The sequence below is a fragment of the Pituophis catenifer genome, unplaced genomic scaffold (genome assembly GCF_029215685.1).
Source record: "Pituophis catenifer annectens isolate HBS135680 unplaced genomic scaffold, rPitCat1.0.hap2 SCAF_6, whole genome shotgun sequence".
NCBI classification, from domain to species: Eukaryota; Metazoa; Chordata; class Lepidosauria; order Squamata; family Colubridae; genus Pituophis; species Pituophis catenifer.
The window spans coordinates 25590365-25615143 of record NW_027256886.1 but is presented as its reverse complement, the minus strand read 5'-3'; the positions used below and the strand labels follow the sequence as shown (position 1 = coordinate 25615143).

Genomic DNA, 24779 nt, shown 5'->3' with positions numbered 1-24779 from the left:
GGAAGTTCCAACCAGTTGATACAGAACTAGACTGGAAAAGCAAATATGAACGTCTAAATGTGGCAGCCCAGGATTCAAGATTCTCATGATGCATACTATTTTCTTCCAAGTTGCTGACACCATTTATATTGGGAGTGCTTGTTTCTTCTTCAGGGAAAGGGCTGCATTTGGCCTTTGAGTGAAATATGGAGCCGGGGGGGGGGGGGGGACAACAACCTCAATATAATTGGCCTTTCCATTGAATCAAAACTAAGTCTTGTTAACTTGACTGTTTCTAGTCATGTATTTAATAATTTCCTGGTTCCAGCTCATTAAAGCGATGAATTTATTGCTGCCTCTGGAAATTATCAAGGCTGTGGAGACAACAAGCAATCCTCCAGCCTTAGGTTGTCCACTTCTAATTTACACTGTCCTATTTGTCTCCAAGTTATTTCCCCTGGTAAAAGAGAAGACGGTAAAGGGAAATGTTTACTTCTTTTTTCTCTTTTAGTTGTGCATCAAACAAAGATATATATATAACTCAGTCTCTGGGCACTGACCACTTCTAATACATTGGTCTGAATTCTTCAGGAAAAGAAAAAAAAAATTCGGTCTCTTATCTAGGCAACAGTAATCTGCATGAACAATTAGTCTTAGTCATTCTTTACATCCTTTCTTTCTGTCATTAAATGCTCTGATCTATTTTTTAATTGACAGATAGATGCTTGGACAAATGATATTGCCAATGAAAATCCAAGGCTTGTTTCCCGATTACAGATAGGAACAACTTTTGAGGGACGTCCAATGCCTCTCCTGAAGGTATTCAATATTTTTAAAATTTGTTTCTAAAGCCAACGTATCAGGTTTGCTCTTGGCAATTTGCAAATAGCAACTGTTGTTAAGTTTTTGTAAATACTGGATATGTGTTTGTATTTTTTAAAAAAATGCTTTAGGAAACCAACATAGATTTTATAAATTCCTTTATGGAAACATTTTTGATTGATAGTGAAGTCTTCCTAAATATCACAGTCTGCAATAAAAGCTTTTGACAGTTTGCACATAAAAATTCAGCCATTTTCCTGTAAGCAAGGTAAATGGTAATTTACTTTGTTTAATTGTGTACTCCATCTGTTGTTTGTAAACATATTTGCTACAAAGTGATCTATATACTTCAGAAAGAACCCCCTTTCCCCTCTTTTTTCCTTGATAATGAAATGCAAACAATTAATCAGATTTTCCTCTTAACACAAAAAACAAAACCTTTGTTATTTCATCATGTTGGAAGGAAAATCCAATTCTTCTCTCAACTCCCATGTAGTAATTTAGATCTGTTTCACAATAGTACATTAAATGTTAAGAGGGAGGGAGTGGGACCCTATAAGGACATCTTTACAATACCTAACTAATCAACTGGTATAGAATCTACCTCTTAGAATGAGCAAAAATACAGAGAGTGACAATAATAAAAGGAGCAGTTCCCCATTTCTGTAATGCTAAGATTGAGTTGATTCTGTCCACCTGATTGTATGATTTCAAATGAAGTAATTCTCTTTCCATCTGGACCTGAGCTTCATCAAATTCTGATGTACACCTTGTGTTAGTCATCCAGAAACTGAAATACAAAGAACGGTTCCCGCATAATAGAACTTCTCGTAAATACATCATAAAAGATGTGATTGATAAGACTTAAAATTTGCATCTATATTAGGGAGAAAAGGCTACTATATACAGTCCCAGTTTGACTATTTCCTTTCTAAGATCCAATGTATGTGGTGATTTCAGTATATGGCAATATTATGATAATTTTATACCTCTTCAGGCTGAGTTTTTTGCCTTATTGCATGACATATTTAAGTCAGATTCTGTTTTTATTCCACCTGTCCCATTGCTTGGTCACATTTGAGGAGGTCCCAGTCAGTTTATGCCATGCAATTGATTCATACATATTACATTGCTCAATATGGATGAACTAGCTAAAAGTTGGAGATATAAATTAGTTAATCCATGGCAGCAGCTCCCTTTGTTAGAAAACTAACATACTGATGGACCTGGAGTTCAAACAAGGTCTCTTTATGGCATGGCGATGAACTAGTAGTAAGCCAACATCTTGAATGGAGATGCCGAAGCTCAAGGCTGCATCATTCAAAACTGACCTCAAAATGGCTACATTTGAATGCAAGCACACTAAAATCACAGGAGAAAGTGCCTTTTCCAGCCTTAAACATTTTCTTTCAAAAATATTAAAAATTGTTCTTGACACCACCATCCCCACACCTTTAAAAGTCTTCCTGCAGCTAGTCAATCAGTCTAGAGCAGCATTTCTCAATCTTAGCAACTTTAAGATATGTGGACTTCAACTCCGAGAATTCCTGAGCCAGGGAACACGGTTCCCTGTATGTTGAGAGTGAGACTTACTTATTAGAGGACTCTCTGAAAGATAATTCACCCATTTTCTCTACCCCGTTACCACTACTAAGAAGTGGAACTTACACTCATTGTATTAAAGTGCAGAATGAAACAGGGGTGCACACTGAGTAATAGAAAGTTCAGCTATAACCTACACTTTGAAATATGTCTTGGGAACACAGGTATCTCTTTCAATGGTAATATGTAGGATAGTAAGCCTGTTTTTGCCAAAATTGTGCTTATGTTCTTTGTTACCAATTCTGTTCTACTTGTACATATATAGAGAAATGTTGTAGAACCCTACAAGACTCCAATGCTCCTTCCTGCAAAAGGAAGCCAAACTCTGGTCAGATTGGCTAGAACTTTTCTTCATTCAGGGAAATGGAGGAGCTGATAAGATCAGCATGGGATACACTTCTCTTCTTACTAACATTTGCTTTAAAAGGTCATGAGAATAGACCCTACATCATTATTGGAGAACCACAGGGTTGACTTGCAAGAGCTTTTCCTAAGGGTGCAATAAACCAAGCACTACAGCTGCATTTCCTCCTTTCATTTTGGTTTAGTTTCTATGCAGCTGTGACCCAGCTGCTCTGCAAATTGAAAGATTCACAGTGCCAGGATTTGCAGAAATTTGCCTTTGGTTTGCAGAGTTATCTCTTTAATTGCTTTCACTAAACCATATCAGAGCAACACCTAGCCCTGTTCAGCTGATATTTTTGCACACACAACTGAACATGGAAACATGTGTGTTTGCAGCCTCTTCCTGCTTCAAATAATACCAGAGACTGGCCTGAAAAGTTAGTTGTCTGTTGTCTGAGATGTGACATGATTGCCATATATACATGTAAACACCTCCATGTGAGTTGGAGCTCTGCACTACCACACTTCCAGATATATTGAGCAACAAACTCCCTCATCACTAAAATATGCCAGTTGACGATGATGAAAATTGTGGTGCAACATCTGGAAGGTGCTAGGGAGAAGAAGGCTAGCATAAGTAACAGTACACAAGAGGCCGCATATTCACATATGGAAAAGGAGATTGGATCTTAAAGAACTAGCTGCTATCAGAATTATCACCTTTACCCAATTTATAGCAGATGTCTCTTCCCAAAATTCACTGCCCCATTAAATGGCAATCAATTGTGGTATATATGTCATTCCTTTTCAGAGCTACAATGTAATATTTCAAATGTATTTTGACAGTAAAAGATGAGTCCGAGAAGTGGTAGCTATGGTAAGGACAAAGTTGCTTCCTGTTGAATAGTTGTAGCATATTGTCCTCTCCAGGAGCAAGGACCAGATCATTGTTGGTCCACCCACAGAGCTTAATGAAGCTGATCAGATTCCAGATAATTAATTGGATTCCAGTGACCTGTTTGAGTCATTTCCTGAGCACTTGTTACAGGAGCTTCTTCTAAACACTGTCTTCCCCATCTCAGAATCCCCTGGCATTCTGAGCTGTTGCAGCCAATGATGCATAAGGCAAAGCAGCTTGACTGATTATGGGACAAGCCTAAGGATGCAACCATATGGTCACAAAACCCTATGCTTTTGTGATCATTGACCTTAGAGATGAGGCAAGGGTTTTCCTTGTTACCACTTAGAGGAAGGCTTAAAGCACACTTATTTATCATGGCTTTTGAATGCTCCCATTTTATTTATTTATATTTTATTTTATTTATTAATAAATAGGGCCACCTATCTTACAGAAGCGACTCTGGTTTAGTTGTAGTTTGTGTTTTATATCTGTTATTCTTTTAACACTGTTTTCATGGATATTTTTACTGTGTTTTTGTAAACTGTCAAGACAGAGCTATTAAGTGGACAGGCAACATAAACATTTCTTGATAAACAAATAAGTGTTTTCTTTTAAACTTTTCAAAGTTGCTTTAAAAACTGCCTTGAAAACAGCATAAGCAGAATTAGCGTAGAACATTTCCCAGCTTGTGGCTACTATTTCTCTCCATCCTCAGTATGTCCATGAAATTAAGCTGTGACATAACTGGAGGTGGGGATGAGAACTGTGCTGTTGCTAGTGCTGACATTTTAAAAATAATTAAGGCTTTCCAGCATGAAAAACATAAGCATTTCAAATCTGTTCAAATCAAATCAAATCCTTATTACAGTCATAGATCAGCATAAGGAGCCTGGAGTATAGTCATTGAAAAAAGCATATAGATATATAGAAATAAAAATCTTTTAAAATTATGAAAAGCTAGAAGGTATAGGTAAAGGTAAAGGTTCCCCTCAAACATATGTGCTAGACTCTAGGGGGTGGTGCTCATGTGCTGTCCATTTCAAAGCCGAAGAGCCAGCGTTGTCCGAAGATGACTCCATGGTCATGTGGCCAGCATGACTAAACGCCAAAGGCGCATGGAACGCTCTTACCTTTCCACCAAAGTTGATCCCTATTTTTCTACTTGCATTTGTATGTGGTTTTGAACTGCTAGGTTGGCAGAAGCTGGGACAAGTACTGGGAGCTCACCCCATTACGCAGCACCAGGGATTTGAACTGCTGAACTGCCGACCTTTCAATCGACAAGCTCAGCATCTTAGCCACTGAACCACCGTGTCCCTTCTGATATATATAAATATATATAATTAAAAACTAGAAGATAGACAGACAGACAGACAGACAGACAGATAGATTCCAACAAACAATAACAGTGAATTTGTATTTTATTATTGTTATTTTGCAATATTTCAATTAAATCATTAAAAAGTTACCAAAAAAATATTGTATAAGTATTGGTATATAGCCCTGGTGGTGAACCTATGGCATGTGTGCCAGAGGTGGCATGCAGAGCCCTCTCTGTGGGCATGCGCACTGTCGCCCCAGCACAGATGAAAGACTGCTGGACACGCACCGAAACAAGCGATGGGCAGAACAGGGCTCTGATTGGTGGATGCAATTTTGTTTTACGCCTCCCATTTAAGTTGATAGACAGCGGGGGGGGGGGGGGCTGTACTTTACTTGTAAAAGAAATGGTGACCAGATTTCAAAGCTCTTGCTCTTTATATGCTTTTGTCTAGCCAGTGGGCTAATGTTGCACTTTGTTTTCCACTGTTTTGTGATCTGAGGTTTAATTTGCTAAAATTTAACATTGTGTTCCAGTCTGAGTATATGAATATGAGCAGGAGGCTTTTGTATATGAACTGACTTTTGAGTTCATATACTGAGCAACATATTGAGCAATGTGTTTTTTGTTTTTTTTTAATCCCAACTTTGATAGAAACTACATGACTAGGAAGATTAGTTCCTTGTGCCTTTAGTGGTTGGGAATTTCACCAGATGGAGCTTGTCATACTTCTTCACAATAAACATCTCTCTTGTGAACTACATTTACAGATAAGGGAGCCCTGTCTTCCTTTGCATCTGGATACTTTATGCCTTACTATTTATGTAAGAGGCAAAGTTATATAAAAACAATATAGTGCAGGTAGCCAGACTCTAAAGTTACACCATAATCACCCAGGATAAAATATGGTGGTTTGTAGGGATGAAGAAAAATACTAAGAAATAAATTATGGCCAAAAACAAAAACAAAAAGGAGGAGGGCTCTTTCCAGGTGAACCCAAGTAAGATTGGAACTACTATTAGAAGCAACTCTGGTTTAGTTGTAGTTTGTGTTTTACATCTGTTATTCTTTTAACACTTATTTCATAGATATTTTTATTGTGTTTTGTGAATTGTGAAGAACTATTACGGGGACAGGCAACATATTCATTTCTTAATAAATTTTTTCTTTTACATTTTTGTTGTGTTAAAAATTGTTTTAAAAACTATTAGAAATTTTTAAGAAGAGATTGGACAATCATTTGTCTGAAATGGTATGGGGCTTCTTGCCTGAGCAGGGGATTGGACTAGAAGACCTCCAAAGTCTCTTCCAACTCTTTTATTCTGAGTATTTTCACTGTGTGAGAGTATTTGTACTATGCTATTTGAAGACCATTAAATATTTGTATCCAATTGTTCTTTCTTTCATTCATTTTCTTGTATAGATTGGGAAGCCTGGTCAAAATAAAAAAGCTATCTTTATAGACTGCGGCTTCCATGCCAGAGAATGGATCTCACCTGCTTTTTGCCAGTGGTTTGTACGAGAGGTTGGTGACAAAATATCAGTGACAGAAATTATTGATTCAACTGAAAGTGGAATTGGATGGGATTGCAAAATTAAAGAAAAATTATTTACAATTCCTCAACATATTCTCATTGTTATTCCAAAGTTGTTGTCTTTCCTATGAAATAGCATTCTACTTTGATTTTTCATTTGATTCCCAGTTCACATTTTGAAACATTTTTTTTAAATTGCCATGAAGAATGCATTGCAATAGCATAATTACACTGTGAACACAGCGCAGTTTGCTATTGCCCCCCAAAAAATGCTTTTACCCCCTTTGCAAAGTTTATTCTATTCACCATTAAGAGAAAATCTGTTGCAGTTACAAAGGGTTAGGATTATAATAACAAATGGGGGAGGGGGTCTTGTAAAAAGATATCATTATATTATAATTAAAATATAATAAACAGATTATGCCATATGAAATGTATCTAACAATTAATGTACATTTCTAAAATAAGTTTAAAGAAGCTGCACATTCTCCAGAGTGTTAAAACAGATAAAGAGCAGCTGCTTCTATTCTTGATGTCCATAGCTGTTTTTTAATGTCACTATTTAATTTATTGGTTTCTTAGTTTTTGTTTTTGTTTTGTTTTTTAAGGATCTTATGCTGCCTAGCATGCTGAAAATTTTGTCCTTCAATGGTGATAGTCAGTACTTCAGTTTGCTTTTAGGAATATCTATTTCTGAAGACACAGATATACAAAATCTGATACAATCTTAGTAATCATGGTTCACCAAAGCCTAGCAACATGAGAGCATTATGGGTTGAGTTTCTCCTTTTCCTCAGATCTGCAGCCCTTTGAGGCAACATCTGTTTAGAGAAACATCTAGTCTTCATCTTTCTGGATATAAATCAATTCCAGAGTTGACCATAGTCCTTTATGAAGGCACAGAAAACGTTTCAGTTATTATTGTTTATATTCATGCCTTTCTTTTAAGAGCTCGAGAATGGAGTACATAGCATTTTCTCTTCCAATTTTTCCCTATAACAACTCCCCTACGAGAAAGTTGGGCTAAGAGAGCGTGAGTAGACTTTCAACAGCTAAAGTACCAACAAATGGGTTTCCCCAGTCCTGATCCATCTTTACTATTACCCTACATTCTCTCTTTTTAATCTCAAAGTTGTAATATTTGGGGTCAATGCCATGCAAATTGTATTAGGAAATCCTAACTCTTACACAAACCTGCCTTTTTCTGTGCTGTGGCAATCCTATCAGAATCTCATCCCCTCCCAGGATTATTTGGGGATGTAATCTCTTGTGCCATTTCACAGAAATCAGCTGATCAGGAGCATTCTGTTATGCTCTGAAAGAGTTCACTCTAACTTCCTCTTCCCATCATTTTAACTGTTTGCATGACCTGCTAAAGCTACCTTCTTTTGACCCAATGAAGTATAGAATGTAAATGGGATCTAGAGCATTGACAGATTTGCTGTGGTGGCAGGATACAAATTCTTTTCTTGTCCTTTAAAATGTGGAGAAGCAGTTTGAGAAGTGAAAACCACGTCGTTAATTTTATTTGCTATTCAAATTGATCTGAATAGATCAATCTTAACCCATCCAGTAATGTAGGAGAGAGCAAAATTTTGCCTTATTTACAATATTACAGTTATCAAATCTAATCAGAGACACCGTTATTAACTTCTATTAAACATTTAACATGTTTACTAATTGTCACATAAATTTTGAATAATGGAAAAAGCTATACAATTAATTTCTAATTACAGATATCTAATCACGGGATATCATTATAACCAGTTAATTTTTTCATATATCTATTCAAAAGCTTAACCCATCAATTAATATTACAGATAGATAATTATAGAACACTAAAAGGCTCTCTTTATAGTCTTCTAGTGACATCCTGATTTCTAAACAATATCAAAATATCTTTATGAATTTTGTCCGTCTATATTCATTTAGCAATTGGCATCCTCAGTATTACCAAACTAATTGGCAAGCAGCTGAAATTTGAATGAGTGCTCTTGATTCATGCTGCTGTTCTTATTTCTCTCCATATTTTTCTTCATATTCCTATTCCTGTGCCAAAAACATGTAATATTATTTGGTAATCAAGCAAATGAAAATGAAATAAGGTCAGTCATTTAGATTTATCCTCACCATGTCTGTGGTTTGTATGTAGGCTGTTCGGACCTATGGAAAAGAAACCATTATGACTCAGCTTCTGAACGATGTAGACTTCTATGTCTTGCCTGTCTTGAATATTGATGGTTATGTCTATTCTTGGACAAAGGTAAATAATACACAATCAGCAGGTCATAATTATTGTATCAATTATCTTTCAAAAGGTATATTCACAAATCTGTTGCATTTCAGAGTCGCATGTGGAGGAAGACTCGTTCTGTAAATGCTGGTAGTACATGCATCGGTACTGATCCCAACAGAAATTTTGATGCTGCATGGTGCAGTAAGTATCCTGTTCTCTAAGAAGGCAAAACTATGCTCCAATCCTATGTGGATTATGATGAATTCTTAAGAGTTTAAAAATATCAACTCTAGTTGAGTTCCAAAATCTTAACGCAGTCATATAAAAAATAAACAATATTTAACCAACTGAATCTCCAAATGCAAGTTTTTGAAGAATATAAGATCAAATTCTTCTGTGGAAAGATACTGAAATACTAAAATGTATTGTAGAGGAATTTAAAACCTCTCTAAGAAGGAAGTGCTCTGTGGTTTAGAACTGAACCCTATTCAGTTTCTTCCACATAAATTACATGGTCTTTCTCTCTGTCAGCAAGAGGCAAAAAAAAAGTCTTCCTCTTTTCAGAGAACAACATATTAGACACCCCAATATATATAAAATAAAATAAAATCTGAGTTTGTATAATCCTGTATGCTATATACTTTGAATTAATTGGGCTCCTCCCTTATAAATAACATATTTGTGGAAACGGTTGAGCAAAGTAATTTTTGTCCGTTTCTATATGTCTGAAATTTAGTTCATGTGAAGCATGTTCACACTACAAGTGATGTGGCAAAGCAAAGTAAAATATTCACTCATGCATGTATTGACACAAAAATAGCGTCCTAGGGTAAAGTCTTGTTAAATAATACAGCTTTGCAAATCCCTCAAGAGAGGTCCTTCAAAAAGCACAGGAACAGATACTAACTTCTGCTTTGGGAATTATAAAAACAACTGTTTCACAGTAATACTCATGTGGACAGAGCTGGAAGCAGTTTTCAAAGTGGCCTTGAACCTGTAAAAAGACATCACTGCTTTAAAAAGGTTCAAAAAGTAATACAATGGTACCTCGGTACTCATCATTAATTGGTTCCAGGAGGCGCAATGAATACCAAAAATGATGGATACCAAAAAAAAATTCCCATAAGGAATAATGTAGTGAATCACAAAGCAGCCAACACTGACAAGTTCTAGCTTGTTTGTTGAGTACCAAACAAATGATGAGTACTAGGACAAAATTTTCAAGTCAAAATTGGTTGAATGCCAAATTCGATGAGTTTCAAAGCAGTTGCGTACCAAGGAATCATTGTACTATAGGCACTCCAATGAATTACAATACATCTTCCTCAAAGCACTGTCACAGCCTTATGAAATACTTCCTAGTAAATCATATACAATATATTCCACAATGCTGTATGCCAGCTTCACTAACTGGCACCCTCCAGAGTTGTTGCAATCTTCTTGCCTTGCAACATATAGAAATATTAAACAGGAAGGAGGCCAAAATACAACCTGAGATTGATGTTTTTCTGTGATCTTGACATCAAAGGGCACCAAGCTGATCAAATGCACATGATCTACTCTGGCAGGCTCCAATTTCCTCACACCTGACATTTCAAATTGTTTTAATTGGAAATTTTAAGAATCAAAGCCAGAGCTATATATACATCAAGCTGTATTCTCATTGTTGAGCTATAAGGTCAAAGCAATGATGATAGGTAACATTAGACAATAAAACTGGCAGAATATAATTCTTTCTCCTGCTGTTGTATACATGGGAAGAAATCAATGCATAAAATATTTTAAACTATTGAGTCCAATTTTTCCTTACAGTAAATGCCTATTCCTAAGAATTGCCTGACAAACAAACTGAGAAACATTGTGAATTATGACAGACAATGTGAGGAGGTGCAGAATTATGCAGGGTAGTGTTCCATTCAACGTCCACATTTTCATTGCATATAGATGCTAATTAGGGAATGTATCAAACTCTTTCCATGCAAGAAGGGGATTTTGATTAGATCAAAATAGCCCCTCGCATTTATGGGTTAAATGAATATATATTAGTATCTCTATATAATGCCTTTTTAATGTGCTCTAAACAGTTGGGTGTCATAGTGGAAGTAAACCCATAATTTATACAGTCTCCTTCACAATTCACATATCCCTGTCACATGGGGATATTATTTTGTAATAACAATTGCCTCCATCCATTTTCTTATTTCTATCTGGTCTTTAGAATAGTGCCAGTTTTTTCATATAGTTTTTGAACAATGAGATTGATTGAAGAAGTAGAAGAAAAAAGCATGTTTGGTTGTGAGAAAGAAGATATTGGAGGTGCTATTCAGAGTGGTGAAGTAATAAAATAAATATCACTTTAAAGCTACTTTTAAAAGTAACCTGTGATGCTATTTCTTGAGACCTGGCATAATACATAGTATAATGACTAAAAAGATCATGTCATTCTTTGAATCTTCCTTCTGCCTTGATAGCATGACCTGTCTTTGTAGAGATCATTATCTGTCCCCCTTTTTCCATCTATTCCCATCACTTCATGCTGAGCTGTAATATTTTTTTGCATGTTCTTTGCACACAGCCATCATAGTATTACAACTCATAGCTAAAACAACCATGACTTAGCATAATGTGTGAATCCAGTCATTAATAGACTAACAGATCAGGGGTGGGTTCTAATTTTTTTTACTACCAGTTCTGTGGGCGTGGCTTATTTTGTGGGCATGGTTTGATGGTCATGTGACAATTCTTTAGGATTTAGCAGAGGTACTGGTCTACCAGGCTTTTAACTGCTTGCAGAGCTGTACCGGTCTACCCATTTGTTTTTGGAGGCACCGGTCTACTCATTTTTTTTGGGAGGCACCGGTCTACCCATTTGTTTTTGGAGGCACCAGTCTACTCATTTGTTTTTGGAGGCACAGGTCTACCACCACACTGCCTTTTAACACTGATCAGCTGTAGGGCGGCCCTTTGAAGCCCTGCGGCAAGAGTTTAAACAGTTTTTTTCCTTCTAGCCGAGCTAGGACTAGGGAGGCAGTGAATAGATTGGGGGTGGAGCCAAATAAAAGGTAAGAATAACGTGGGGGGGTGGGAGGGCCCAGCTCCTGAACAAAGAGAACCTGTTCGGTGATGTCACATTGTCACCGCTACTGGCTCAGCCGAACCGGGCCGAACCGGGAAGAACCCACCACTGTAACAGATACATAAAAGGTTTTGAAAAATTTAAATTTAAAAATGCTATACTAATGTTTCATCCTGTTATTAACCAGTTCAATAATACTTATTTAAAAAGTAAGTTAAAACTTAAAAGTAAAAGACTTCCTTAAAATCATTAGTAAGCCTGAAAAGTGCACTTTTTCTGCCTTTTAGACTAACCAGTCTATCATGTCTAATTTTTTTCTACTGCATTCAGCTGTTGGGGCTTCAACAAACCCGTGTAGTGACACCTATTGTGGTAGTAAACCTGAATCAGAAAAGGAAACCAAAGCTTTGGCTGATTTCATTCGAAGAAACCGCTCAACTATCAAGGCTTACTTGACCATTCACTCTTACTCCCAGATGCTCCTGTATCCATACTCTTATACTTATAATCTAATACCAAACAATGCAAAACTGGTAAGTAGAATTTGGTGAGGATAAAGTTGAAAGTTGTATTAATTGTGAACATCTATGGTTGTCCCAAAAGTGCATTTTCAAGGGGCAACTGGACTTTCTGGTTTTTCTTTGAAGACGTTTCATTTCTCATCCAAGAAGCCTCAGCTCTGACTGGATGGTGGAGAGGTGAAGAAGCTTCTTGCATGAGAAGTGAAACATCTTCAAAGAAAAGTCCAGTTGCCTCTTGAAAAAGCACCTTTGGGACAACCATGACCCAGATGACTGACATTAGTGGAGCTGTGTTTTCTGCAAGATGTTTTCTGCCCTGGGTCCCTTCACTGTTGAACACAGGCACAGGCTATTGGTGGTGAGTCTGTGTTGTCTGCATCTCAAACTGAAACACAAATAATTCCTATAGCCCACAATTTTTCTGAAGAATGTCTCCATACATTCGCACATTGTTTAAAGGCAAAGGGATTATAGAACACAGGGAAGACAGGGAATAAATAGCAATGAAGATACAGACAAATCAACCCCAAAATGCTTTACTGTTTAATTAGTCCCAGACAAGGTTAGAGACATTGACCCAAAAATGACCTGAAAATATATTTTCTATCACAGACTAACTAAAGAGTGTGTTTCATTTCTCTTTTCTTCAGAACAAATAGTATTTTTTCATATGAAGTTCTTCTTTCATATTATATTCATTTTTAACTTAATTTTAAAAGTTAATACCAATAGACAAAAACCACTCTCCTGTCAAGGGACAAAAATTAACTCTGACAGCACACTCTCTGAGGCTGACATGCACAGACCATGCTAGAATGCTGAAGAAGCAACCAGTGCCTCAACAGTAATGCAGAAACACATCAGACTTCATACAAGTTTAAAGTAAAAAAGAAGGTGAGGTATCAAACAAAATCAAAGTCCAAGGATAGAATTCAGATTCAAGAACCAGATTTTAGCAAAGTGGGGTTAAGGTAAAGGAGTACCTGTGGATTTTACTCTGGTAGTGTCATTGCTGACCCTAGGGAGCACTGCTCATCTCCCTTTCAAAAGTGAGGTTAGGCCAAGAATATGTAAGGTCATTAGTTGGGAGGGCGATTCTAGATTGGATTATGCAACACACTAAACCGTAATGTAGTTTGCTTTTTGCTTTATAGATTAGAGCAAATGCTATTTAATGCACCATATTTGCTTTCTTTGTTGATGCACAGGAATAATAATAGATATATATTCCTTGTCCAAGATAATTCCTAAACTCAGAACATTATACAATTGTTTATGTTTTTATTTTCCCTTTTTTCTCAAAACATCTCTTTAGTTCTGTGGAATATTTGAAAAGTAGAAGTATGCAGCACTAAAATACATTATGACAAATAAGTTGTTTCAAAAATTGAAAGGATTTTAATTTTTAGTTGCCAGAAATAGAAAAGTAGTCACGTACTGCTGCACAATTCATACAGATTTATAATCTTTCCCAAGTGGAAATATCAGGATTTGGGCCAGAGACAGAAAGTAAGAACAGATTAACAGTTTTGCCTTGGACATTTGGGACAATTTTTATTTGATAGGGCTATGCTAGTTTATATATACATTTTTATCCTTAAACCACAATGTTTTAAGAAGAATTATTCCAAAGCGTAGCTCTATTTGCCCCTCTTTCTGCCTTTCATTTAACAAAGCAATATTTAACTGAAATGCAATAATATAAAATTGATAGATTACAATAGAATTCTCTTGTCCCTGGTTTTAACAGCATAAGATTATCATAAAATTTGTACTGTGTCATTTTAGTGATCTCATTTCTGTATGGAAAAGGGGGGAAATATGTATGGTGATTTTGTTCCCATAACATTCTTAACCAGATCAGTTAAGATTAGCCTGTTATGGTAACAAAAGGACCAACTAAACTATTAACTTACAACCTGTAGGGTTAATTACACATAATATACACTGTCCAGTAGCTAATTGCTATGATGCCAATATGATGGCATATATGCAGTGTCTTCATCACACAAATGGTGCTTTTACAAGTACATAAGATGCAGCTTTTGTGTGATGATATCATCAAGCATTCTTCATCATTTGTCCTACTGTAGATGCCCATATTCTAGTCTTGCCCAGAAAATAAATTTCCACTCAGCTGCATTGTAGATATACCAAAATCCAATCAGCTGACATATTTTATACCTAGTCCACAAAGAAAAAGCTGGAGAGAAATAGTGGCTGAAAAATCAAAAGTGTCCATCACTACCAAAGTATCAAATCAATGAATATAGTTCACACTGCCTACAGAGGCCAAGCCATATCCATTGCTATCTGCCTAGCCAATGGGGAAGGGACTAGTGATGTCACAAGGCTTTGCCAGTGCTTCTCTAGATAAAGTGAGGAAGGACTCCTTCTTCCCAAGTGGTGAGTTTTGACCAAGATAGAGTGATTTGTATGCTATCAGAACCAGGGATAAAAAGGTTTAACTGACTTCATAGCTGGCTGGATCAAGTTGTTGGAGAGTTATGTATATTTTATTCAGAAGGAAGTCATGCCTGGTTGATTTGAACATATTTGTAAAGAAGAGTGCAGAATAGTACAGTTCCACTGAACAAATTAAAATGTATTTCCAATGATATATACATTAGAGAGGAGACCGTGAATTTACCTTATGTTCAGAATTATGTCCTGACAAGACCCGGTTAGCTCAGTTTTCAATACACTGTGGTATTCATGACCATAATACTTTAAAATGGCCATAAACCTTTAAAAATGATAAAGCAAATTTTATCAGAATGTTATCTTATTTCATTTCTATTCTGACATGAAATATGATAAAGAAAACTGGCAGATGTCTGATAAAATATGACCTCCAACCACAGTCTCAGATGTCTCTTTAAAAATATCCCCTTCTATACTAATCTTTTAGAACATGGCTTCATGCCTTTATATTTCTAAAAGATACAGTTTCAAATGTTTATTGAATAGATGGAGATGGAGTGATGGGTAAATGAAGTCTCCATCTTCTCTCCCTATTTACACTTTCCATGAGTTTTTCTGAAAGCTGAATAAAGCCTGTAAATGTATAATTTGGATTCACATCACTTGCCACAGTTTTTCAGGGTTCCCAATGAATGAATATAGATCAAGATCAGGAATCAAGAAAAATCCAGTTTTTCAGCTGTTCTGAAAATATAGGCAATGCCTTTTGATAGAATAAAAATTAATTTCTTAATTCAACATTTTTAAATAGTGGAATCCAGAAACATAGACATCCATATTGATGCCAAAATGATATAATGTGTGACATTGCACACAAGCATAATGAAAGGCAGAGTCTGTGTCACGTATCAATGTACACTTTCTTATTTCCTCCGTGAATGTCCTCAACTAGTTTTACTTCCCATAATATAATTTGATTCAGTTTGTTCTTCCCAAACCTACTGGTGATTCAGTTAATATTTCCTTAATTATGTGACGTAAGTTGCAATGGAGCATGACTAAGAAAAGCCTATGTTAGCACAAAATGAGCACGCACACACACAAAGAAAGAAAACCCACAAAATTTAGGGGAAATTAAATTGGTGACAGCATTTGCAAAGATGCAAAAAAAAAAAAGAGGAAAAGTGCAGATAAACTGATTACAAATTTTGGGTACAGTTCTTTTAGAAAGCTGATGCAAAAAGAGTGGAAGGAACTTAGCACTGGAAAAATTAGAAACTGAGTAAAGTTGTCTTGACTAATTATCATGTCCCTTTCTGTGATCCTTGTTTATTACAGACTAGAATAACTTGCATAATTTAAATTTCACCAAGCGCCAGATGGTAGTTTTAGTTTTACACAAACTAAAGCGCCAGAAAAGAAGTAACTAAGAAAAATCCATGCTATTTGCAATATATCTTCAGATGCTCTGAACTGAATGATGAATCCTATTACAGATAGCCCTCAACCTACGACCACAATTGAGCCCAAAATTTATGTTGCTAAGTAAGAAATTTGTTAAGTGAGTTTTGCCCCATATTATGACTTTTCTTGCCACATTTGTTAAGTTAGTACCATGGTTGTTAAGTGTATTGGGCTTCCCCATTGATTTTGCTTGTCAGAAGGTGGGCTCCCATGACCCCAGGGGATTGAAACCATCATAAATATGAGTCAGTTGTCAATTGTAAATCACATGACCACATGGTCATAAGTGTGAAAAATCATCATAAGTCATTTTTTCAGTGCTGTTGGAACTTGAATGGTCACTAAATGAACTGTTGTAAGTTGAGGACTACCTGTATACTATTTTAGTATGCTTTCGTGCATATACATATACATGTAATATATGTGTACATACATATATTACATTATTTTTGGCAAAGTGACTAGAATCCAAAGAATAGTCCTATTGATCGGATAAACTAAGATAACATTCTACACACATATACAAGCACACTCACATGCCCTGGACAAGAAATTCAAGATTCATGTTAGAATCTCACTAGTGGTGACTTCTTGGAAGAAGAATTTGATTAATAAAAACTACATTCCCCTGTTTGTTTTTCACAACTCATTTTACTGCATACATCATGCATGCAAAAATGAATACATAGATGTATATCACCCTTAATTGATATTCTAATATTATTATTTTTTCTTGAAAAGTATTAAATCAATCTCTGTTTCACAATATTTGAATAATATTTTTTGCAAAAGTAAATTGCCTTATCTTTGTAAATAGATTTCCCTTCCTAGTTCTCTTAACATTTATATTGGGCTACTTAAAACCTCTGTATATTTAATCACCTTTTTTTCTCAGAAATATTGCAAGCTTGATTTGGAATGTGCTCAGACTTTGGCTGGGGTTCCAGTTTAGATCATTATATGTTCCATCAGTTCCAGCAAATATGAATCAAAACAAATTTAACTCGCCTTGTATTGAACAAGAATGCTTAAAATTCATAGAGGGATTAAAAACTGATTACAAGTTTAAAAATATAAAAATAAAATCCCAAATTGTCTACAGAAATGCAGGCCGCCCTGATGAAATAATTTCCAAACCTAAGAAAATTCCTAATTGCTTTCTTCTAGCTGCAAAAACTCCCTGCTCTAACTTTTCTCTGCTTTTTTTTTTTTTTTTTTTTTTTTGCTTTAATTTATATGTCGCCCTTCTCCGGAGACTCAGGGCGGCTTACAATGCGTTAAGCAATAACCTTCATACTGTTGTATATTTATACAAAGTCATCTTATTGCCCCCACAATCAGTGTCCTCATTTTACTTACCTTTGAAAGGGTGGAAGGCTGAGTCAACCTTGAGCCTGGTGAGATTTGAACTTGCAGTAATTGCAAGCAGCAGATGTTAATAACAGTGCTTTAGTCCACTGTACTACAGGCTCCTAATGAATATTGTTATGTGAAATTTTAAATACTTAACTTTAGGAATAACAATAGCATTTAGACTTATATAGCATTCTATAGTGCTTTACAAGCACTTTCTGAGTGATTTACATCAGCATGTTGCCCCCAACCATCTGGGTCCTCATTTTACTGACCTCAGAAGAATGGAAGGCTGAGTCAACCTTGAGCCCTGTCAGAATCAAACTCCAGACTGGGGCTAGCGTTGCCTGTAATACTGCATTCTAACCAATGCACAACCAGGGCTCCTTGGTGTATTTCATTAGGTGTGTTTGAGTGTAAAGGCATGTATAGGTAGTCCTCGATTTATGACCATAATTGAGCCCAAAAATTATGTTGCTAAGTGAGACATTTGTTAAGTGTTTTGCCCCATTTTATGACTTTTCTTGCAACTGTTGTTAAGTGAATCATTGCAGTTGGTAAGTTGGTAACCCAGTTGTTAAATGGATCGGGCTTCCCCATTGACTTTGCTTGTCAGACCATCACAAAAGGGGACCAGGTAACCCTGGGACACTGCAAACGTCATAAATATGACTAGTTGCCTTACCAATTGCCAAGCATCTGAATTTTGACCACATGACTACGGGGATTCTGCAATGATCATAAGTAACTTTTTTCAGTGTCGTTGTAACTTTGAATAGTCACTAAATGAACTGTTGTAAGTCGGGGACTGCCTGTATATTAGACAATAACAGTTTTGATTGAATGGTTCTCATTTTAAAACAGTTTTCAGATATTCTATTTTCATTCATTAGATATGAGGATGGGTTTTGGAGGAGACATTCTGAAATCAGCCCCAAATGGAAAATGGGTTCTGTCTTTGTTCAAGAGCCAAATGGAAACTTTGGCAGATTAGAGTCAAAGTACTGAACCAATTAACGTAATTTTTGGTAAAGAAAGACTTGGCTAAGCATCTCTATATTGTTACCAAGGAAACTGCATGGACATATCCATGTAGTCATATTGACTTCAAAGAGATTTTACCTTAAAAGGAGATAAACAAATAAATAATAGATACCACTGTTGGATCTAGGGAGTGCATTTTTCTATAATTAAGATAAAAGGTTTCATTTGTGTCAGATATTTACTTCACACCTACCAGGTGTTTACAGACAGCAGGATTATAGGCCAGAGCCTTTCTAGCCCCTCTCTGGCTAAGAACCCAGAAACTGAACATGGGACCATCTGTTTGCATCCTTTCATAGTGCTCGTTTCCAATCTTACCAGTTTAGCTCAAACACCACAAACTAGCTACTTGGCCAAGTTCAACCCATAGTTTACTGAAACAAATCTAATCACTTGAGCAACCAAGTATTGTGAACTATAACTGTTTAGATACAGTAAATATAAGGTGAAGAAGCAACTTCTGAAAAAAATATTGAGGAATATAAGTGTAAGAGGGTATTTTTGGTTTTAATAGGAATGGAGCCATATAGATGTTCCTCCTAGCATTATGTCCTTGAATGTCTTCATGTGCAGGACAAATGCATATACAGACATCTGCAGAAATAATCATTATTTTAAAGAGAAGCTTGAGGAGATATGGAACTGTCATATATAGCATCATTTCCATCTCTGTGCACATGATACAGTCCTTCCTTTGACATCTGCCGGTGTAATACAAACAACTATAGAGAAGACATTTGTACATACAAAAACTTCCATAAAAGCAGGAACTCTAATTTACCTTAATTTTTCATTGCTTGATGCTTCCCTTTATGTAACTGTATGCTAAATATCTATCTCTAGAAATATAAATTCTGCATATGGGAACATCACTGAAATCTTTGTGACATCAGGGAGGAACTCTCAGTATAATCCCAGACTGCTTGAATATTACTTTAGAATAATTTAATAATGTCTGAATCATGCTTTGGAATGATTGTTTAGCTATACACCATGTAAATGAATGCTAGGTACTCAGACTAGATTGCAACTGTTATTGTTGCAATGGGAAACAACTAATTAATATGGCTGATATCCTATTTAAATCACAGATATAGTCAAATCTGCCATGACAATAAACATTTTAGAGATAAACTTTCTGTCAAAGCAACTAATACCTCAATGAGAATTAAATAGTTTATGTTTGAAGTGCCACAAGCATCTTCGTTGTATGACATTCTCTCTGAAACTGTGGAATTAAGGGCTGAGTACAATAATATATGATACCTAGTGCTAGCCTAGTTCCCAAAATCTTATTACCATGTTAGCTTCCATTCTGAGCAAAATATTTCAATCTCTACCACAATTTATCTTTTCTCTAAAGAATTCTATTGCTAAAGGAGCCATTCGAGAACTAGCAACATTATATGGCACCGAATATACGTATGGTCCAGGAGCTGCAACAATTTGTAAGTATTACTCTAACAGCAATACAACTATGGTAATGATTAGGTTATTATTCATAAAAACTTGTAATTAGAATATTACAGACAGTGTATATCAGGCCTCTTGAGTACTGTATGACTAAAGTATATGTGATTTGCAGAAGTATTATTTAAAAAATTCTCCTATTTTTCATAATATAATGCATTGACTATGATATATATGAAAGCAAGTAGAACTATACTGTTTTAGTTCATTAACTTTAATATGAAATTCCATGATTGATTAAAAAAACAAAAGAATCAAGCATGGTAAAATTATCTATTAATGTGGAAAATATAATCATTCATGTGTCTCATACACTGCATAATGATGTTGGAAGAAATACAGATTGCTCTTCAGGTAAATAGTAGACATCTAGCATAGACCTAAGTTCTGGAAATTATGGGTACTGAAGATCCAAGAGGATGCCAAGTCATTGATATCAGACATTAAATTTATGAAAATCAGTTCTATTTACCTGTCCTCTTTCTTTTAGCATATGTATTCCTTCCTCTTTACAGATCCTGCTGCTGGTGGCTCAGATGATTGGGCTTATGATCAGGGTATACAATATTCCTTCACCTTTGAACTTCGTGACAAAGGCCGATATGGTTTTGTTCTTCCTGAATCTCAGATAAAGCCAACTTGTGAAGAAACTATGATTGCTGTTAAATATATTGCTGGATATATCCTTAATTATCAATACTAAAAAAAAAAAAAGCTTTTCAAGCTAAATAAATAAAATATAAGGCACAATTTCTTTTGTACATTTTCTGAATTTTCTTTGCCACCATAACTTAGAACATAGAACATGGGTCCTCAAACTATGGTTTTGGCCTGCAGAATGCTTCTGGAGTTGGGGGTGGGTGAAAGGAGGAGAGAGAAAGGGAGGGAGGGAGAAAGAAAGAAAGAAAGGGAGAGGGAGGGAGAGAGAGAGAGAGGAAGAGAGAAAGAAAGAGGGAAAGAAAGACAGAAAGAGAGAAAGAGAGAGAGAGGGAAAGAGAGACAGAAACAGACAGAGGGAGAGAGAAAGAGAGGGAGAGAGGGAGAGAGAGAGAGAGAGAGGGAGAGGTTTCTCAAGCTCCTTGGGGCTGAGAAGAATTGCTGCAAAATTGAGTTTCCTGAAGTGGACCACTGGACTCCTAAACAACTGAAAAAACGATCTAGTAAAAAGAAAAGGCAACCAAAAGAGCAACATGCAAACAAAAGCAAATAAGACACCCCCAGGAGCAAATCAAATTAAAGTTTAATTTGTGTGCATTGTTCAATGGACTGTTAAACTGGCCATGTCCACCTAGTCACATGACCTAGCCACACCCACCTAGTCACATGACCATCTAGCCACGCCCACCCAGCCGATCCCAACAGTCTGAGGGGCCTTGAATTGTTTAAAAAGTTTGAGGACCCCTGACATAGAATATAGAATAATAGAGTTGGAAGGCACCATGGAGGTTTTCTAGTCCAACCCCCAGCTCGAACAGGAGACCATTCCAGACAAACCACTGTCCAGTCTCTTTAAAAACTTCCAGTGATAGAGCACCCACAAGTTCTGGAAGCAAGCTAATCCATTGGTTTATTGCTCTCATTGTTAGAACATTTCTCATTAGTTCTAGGTTGCTTTTCTCCTTGGTTAATTTCCATCCATTGTTTCTTGTCTTGCCTTCTTGTGTCTTACCTGGAAAATAGTTTGACACACACATACTTCTTGTCTTTGTAGGAGGCCCTCAGATATAACACTGCTATCATGTGTCCCCTAGGCTTTCTTTTCACTAGACTAGGCATACCCAATTCCTGCAACTGTTCTTCATATGTTTTAGCCTTTTGTTTGTTCTGGGATCTTCAAAAACTATAGATGTATGTCTGCCAATCTCCCTAATATGCTATTCTTTAAAAAATAATAATTGTTCTGAGAAAGTTAGAGTTCACATAGGTGGATGAGTAGATGAATGCAGGGGCAGGTTTAGGTTAAGGTTGGTTTAACTGGCAGTATAAATATAATAAATGGGATTGTGTTCTGGAATGGCCTTCTTACATCTTCATTTTGGCATAATTCCCTGTACCTGCAGAGTGGAGCACACTCAAGAATGGCATGGCATGGCACAAAGAAATATTTCTCCACCAGCACACCCATCATATGAGAGTTCAATTCCCAAAATTCCCTAGGTCATAAAGGCTAATCAAAAGGGTTTTTGCAGGAGGGGAAAAAACAGACTTTGGAAATTCCTATTTGTGCAAGAGCTTGTCTAGATTACAACAGACTTCTGTATTGACCCTAATCAGATTCTTATGCAACTGACACAGTTCTATCTAGAAGTAGATAGAAATAACGGCTGGCCATTTCTTCCTCTTTCTGGACTTATCTATTTCAGATGTTCTTGATATATGAAACTCAACCAAAAGACAGTATAATTAAATTAAATTTAAAAAGACAAGATATATAGAGCACTTTGAGTCAAAACATTAAGCAGTCAGCAAAGGTGATCTTCCAAATAATTGTGGTATGCTAAAATTAATAGAGGAAAGTTTGGTGTTCCTCAGTCATTCAACTGGTTAAACCGAACTTGTGAGGAAAAAATCAGAAAATGAATGAAGACATTAAGAATGCAGCAGGCAGACTAAAAAGAAAGAAACAGATAAACAATTAAGAAGGAATGTGAACCATAACTGCTGAAGTTCTTCGAATCTTCCTGTTCAGATAAATAGAGCAGATTTATTTGAAGTGTCACATAAGGGTCAACAGCCCTTTTTAAAAAAACAGTGGGAGACTGATGGTCTCTCCCACATATTTCTCTACCATATATGTGAAAAAGAGAAAGCAAATTACGTGAACACATGGATAGTAGAATTTCTCCAAAGCTATCCAATATGAATCCACATATTATGACATGATTCAACACTTATTTAATATTGTAGGTATATACTTTTGTTCAAAAGCAGCTGATGTTCTGAATTGCCATTTTATTCATTAACTACCCGAGCTTCGCTACGAAACTATGTGATCAGGCTTGATAAAACGACACATATCTGGAGAAATGAAGGCTGCTGCTGAGGCCCCGCCATGATTATCCCTATCCTGTGGTAGACCTGCCTCTGCACTTTGAATGTTGGCATAAAATTTCCCTCCTTCACCTCTCTGGCTCCAAAAGACGTCATTTAGAAGTATCCGTTGTACTTCCAGGCAGTGGAAAGTGCTCTGCCATTGGATGCTGGTGGGTGAGAAGGCTGTGTAAAGGTTGAGGGTAGGGCTCAAGGGGAGGGAACTGGACTTTACCACCACAGCAGCACATCCTGGGAGTCTCATCCTGCCACTTCAGGGCACGGCACCAGGCACAGGGTAACAGGTTACTCCAAGAAAAAGTTGTTCCTTTTAACTGGTGTTACAGTAGAAGAAACAGATTTGTCTGAACTGAGGAGGTCAGAGTAAGAAGTGATTTTGGGCTGGGATACTATGCAGAAGAAATTCGATTCACAATCCGTTGGCTCAGTGGTGGTCAGTGATTGAAACTCATAAGGAAATATTTCTCCTGCTGCCTTGAGTTTGGAAGCAGTCCCATAGATGGAAGGCATAGATATTTTGGTGAGGTAGCAACGTTTAGTACTGTAAGTCGCCCCAGACCGCTCCTGAGTGAAGGAGTGGAATGTCTGCCAATTTGAACCTCGTTAGCATCAGAGCCTGTTAATATAAGGCAACTGGCAGTTGGAACAGAGTTCTTTTCAGGTGGGGAGGGAGAGTAGAAAGTCTAACTCCTTAGCATCAGAGTGTGTGAAAATAATACTGTATATGAAATACTAATGATATGATGGTCATTTCAAAAAATCCTTTCTTAGCAAGCACCTAGAAGCCAAGAGCAACATACATGTCAAATTTCAAGTTTGTAGGCTTTACCATTCTGGAGATTTCGCGATGAGTGAGTGGTATTGGCTTTTATAGAGAGAGATTATATTCATTTTTATTATTTGTATAAATAACTCAAGACATACCTAAAATTTCTTTATCTTCCTATTTTCCACATAAACAATAAAATCCCCACATATACAGTATGCTCTGTTTCTCCAAATCTCACTCCAGACTCTGGCCTCAAATTGAACCAAATTACATCCACAGAAATCCAGACAGGGACATTTCTGGTACAAAGTCCCAGGATTAACTCAAATTGTCTCCATGCACTCACAAGGAGGCTTACCTTCAGTCAGAGGGAGCATTTGCTAGGATGGAAGCACATGTTAGGATAAAGTGGCCAAGAAACGGAGCAAAAGTAAACTGAAATTTTATTTGTTTATTTAGTAAATTATTTAGTAAATTTCTATTGCTGTCCATCTCACATATGTGACTCTGAGCAGTTTACAAAGGTAAAAACATAAAAACATTGAGAAAAAATCATTTTTGTGCTCTCAGTATTGGGAGGAGTGTTGTTTTCTTCTTGGTAGTTTTTGATAAGACTGTTGTTTACTGTCTGAGTTGGTAGTTCCTTGATTGGAGTATTGTTTACTGCTTGATTGTTGGTCTGATACTAATCCTGATGTTAATCCTTCCTTATCTGGGTGTTGATTGTAGATGAGGAGGTATTTTTCTTTTTTTTTTCTTCTTGCTTTTTTCTTTTAGCTTTTTGATGGTCTCTTTTTGATGGTGTAAATGTTGTTCATCTCTATCTTACACCTATCTAGGCTGATATGTGCTGAAGTATCCTGCGG

General features: G+C 36.4%; 1 protein-coding gene across 1 annotated transcript in view; it reads left to right on the top strand.

Annotated features, from left to right (window-relative positions):
- LOC139318774 (carboxypeptidase B-like) overlaps positions 1-20801 on the top strand; it is a 29547-nt gene extending 8746 nt beyond the window's left edge. The window contains 7 exon segments of the mRNA XM_070946371.1: positions 697-798; positions 6394-6495; positions 8658-8768; positions 8852-8942; positions 12148-12350; positions 19987-20071; positions 20609-20801. Coding sequence (XP_070802472.1) covers positions 697-798; positions 6394-6495; positions 8658-8768; positions 8852-8942; positions 12148-12350; positions 19987-20071; positions 20609-20796 — 882 coding nt within the window. The 3' untranslated portion in view covers positions 20797-20801.
- Positions 20802-24779: the final 3978 nt, after the last annotated feature.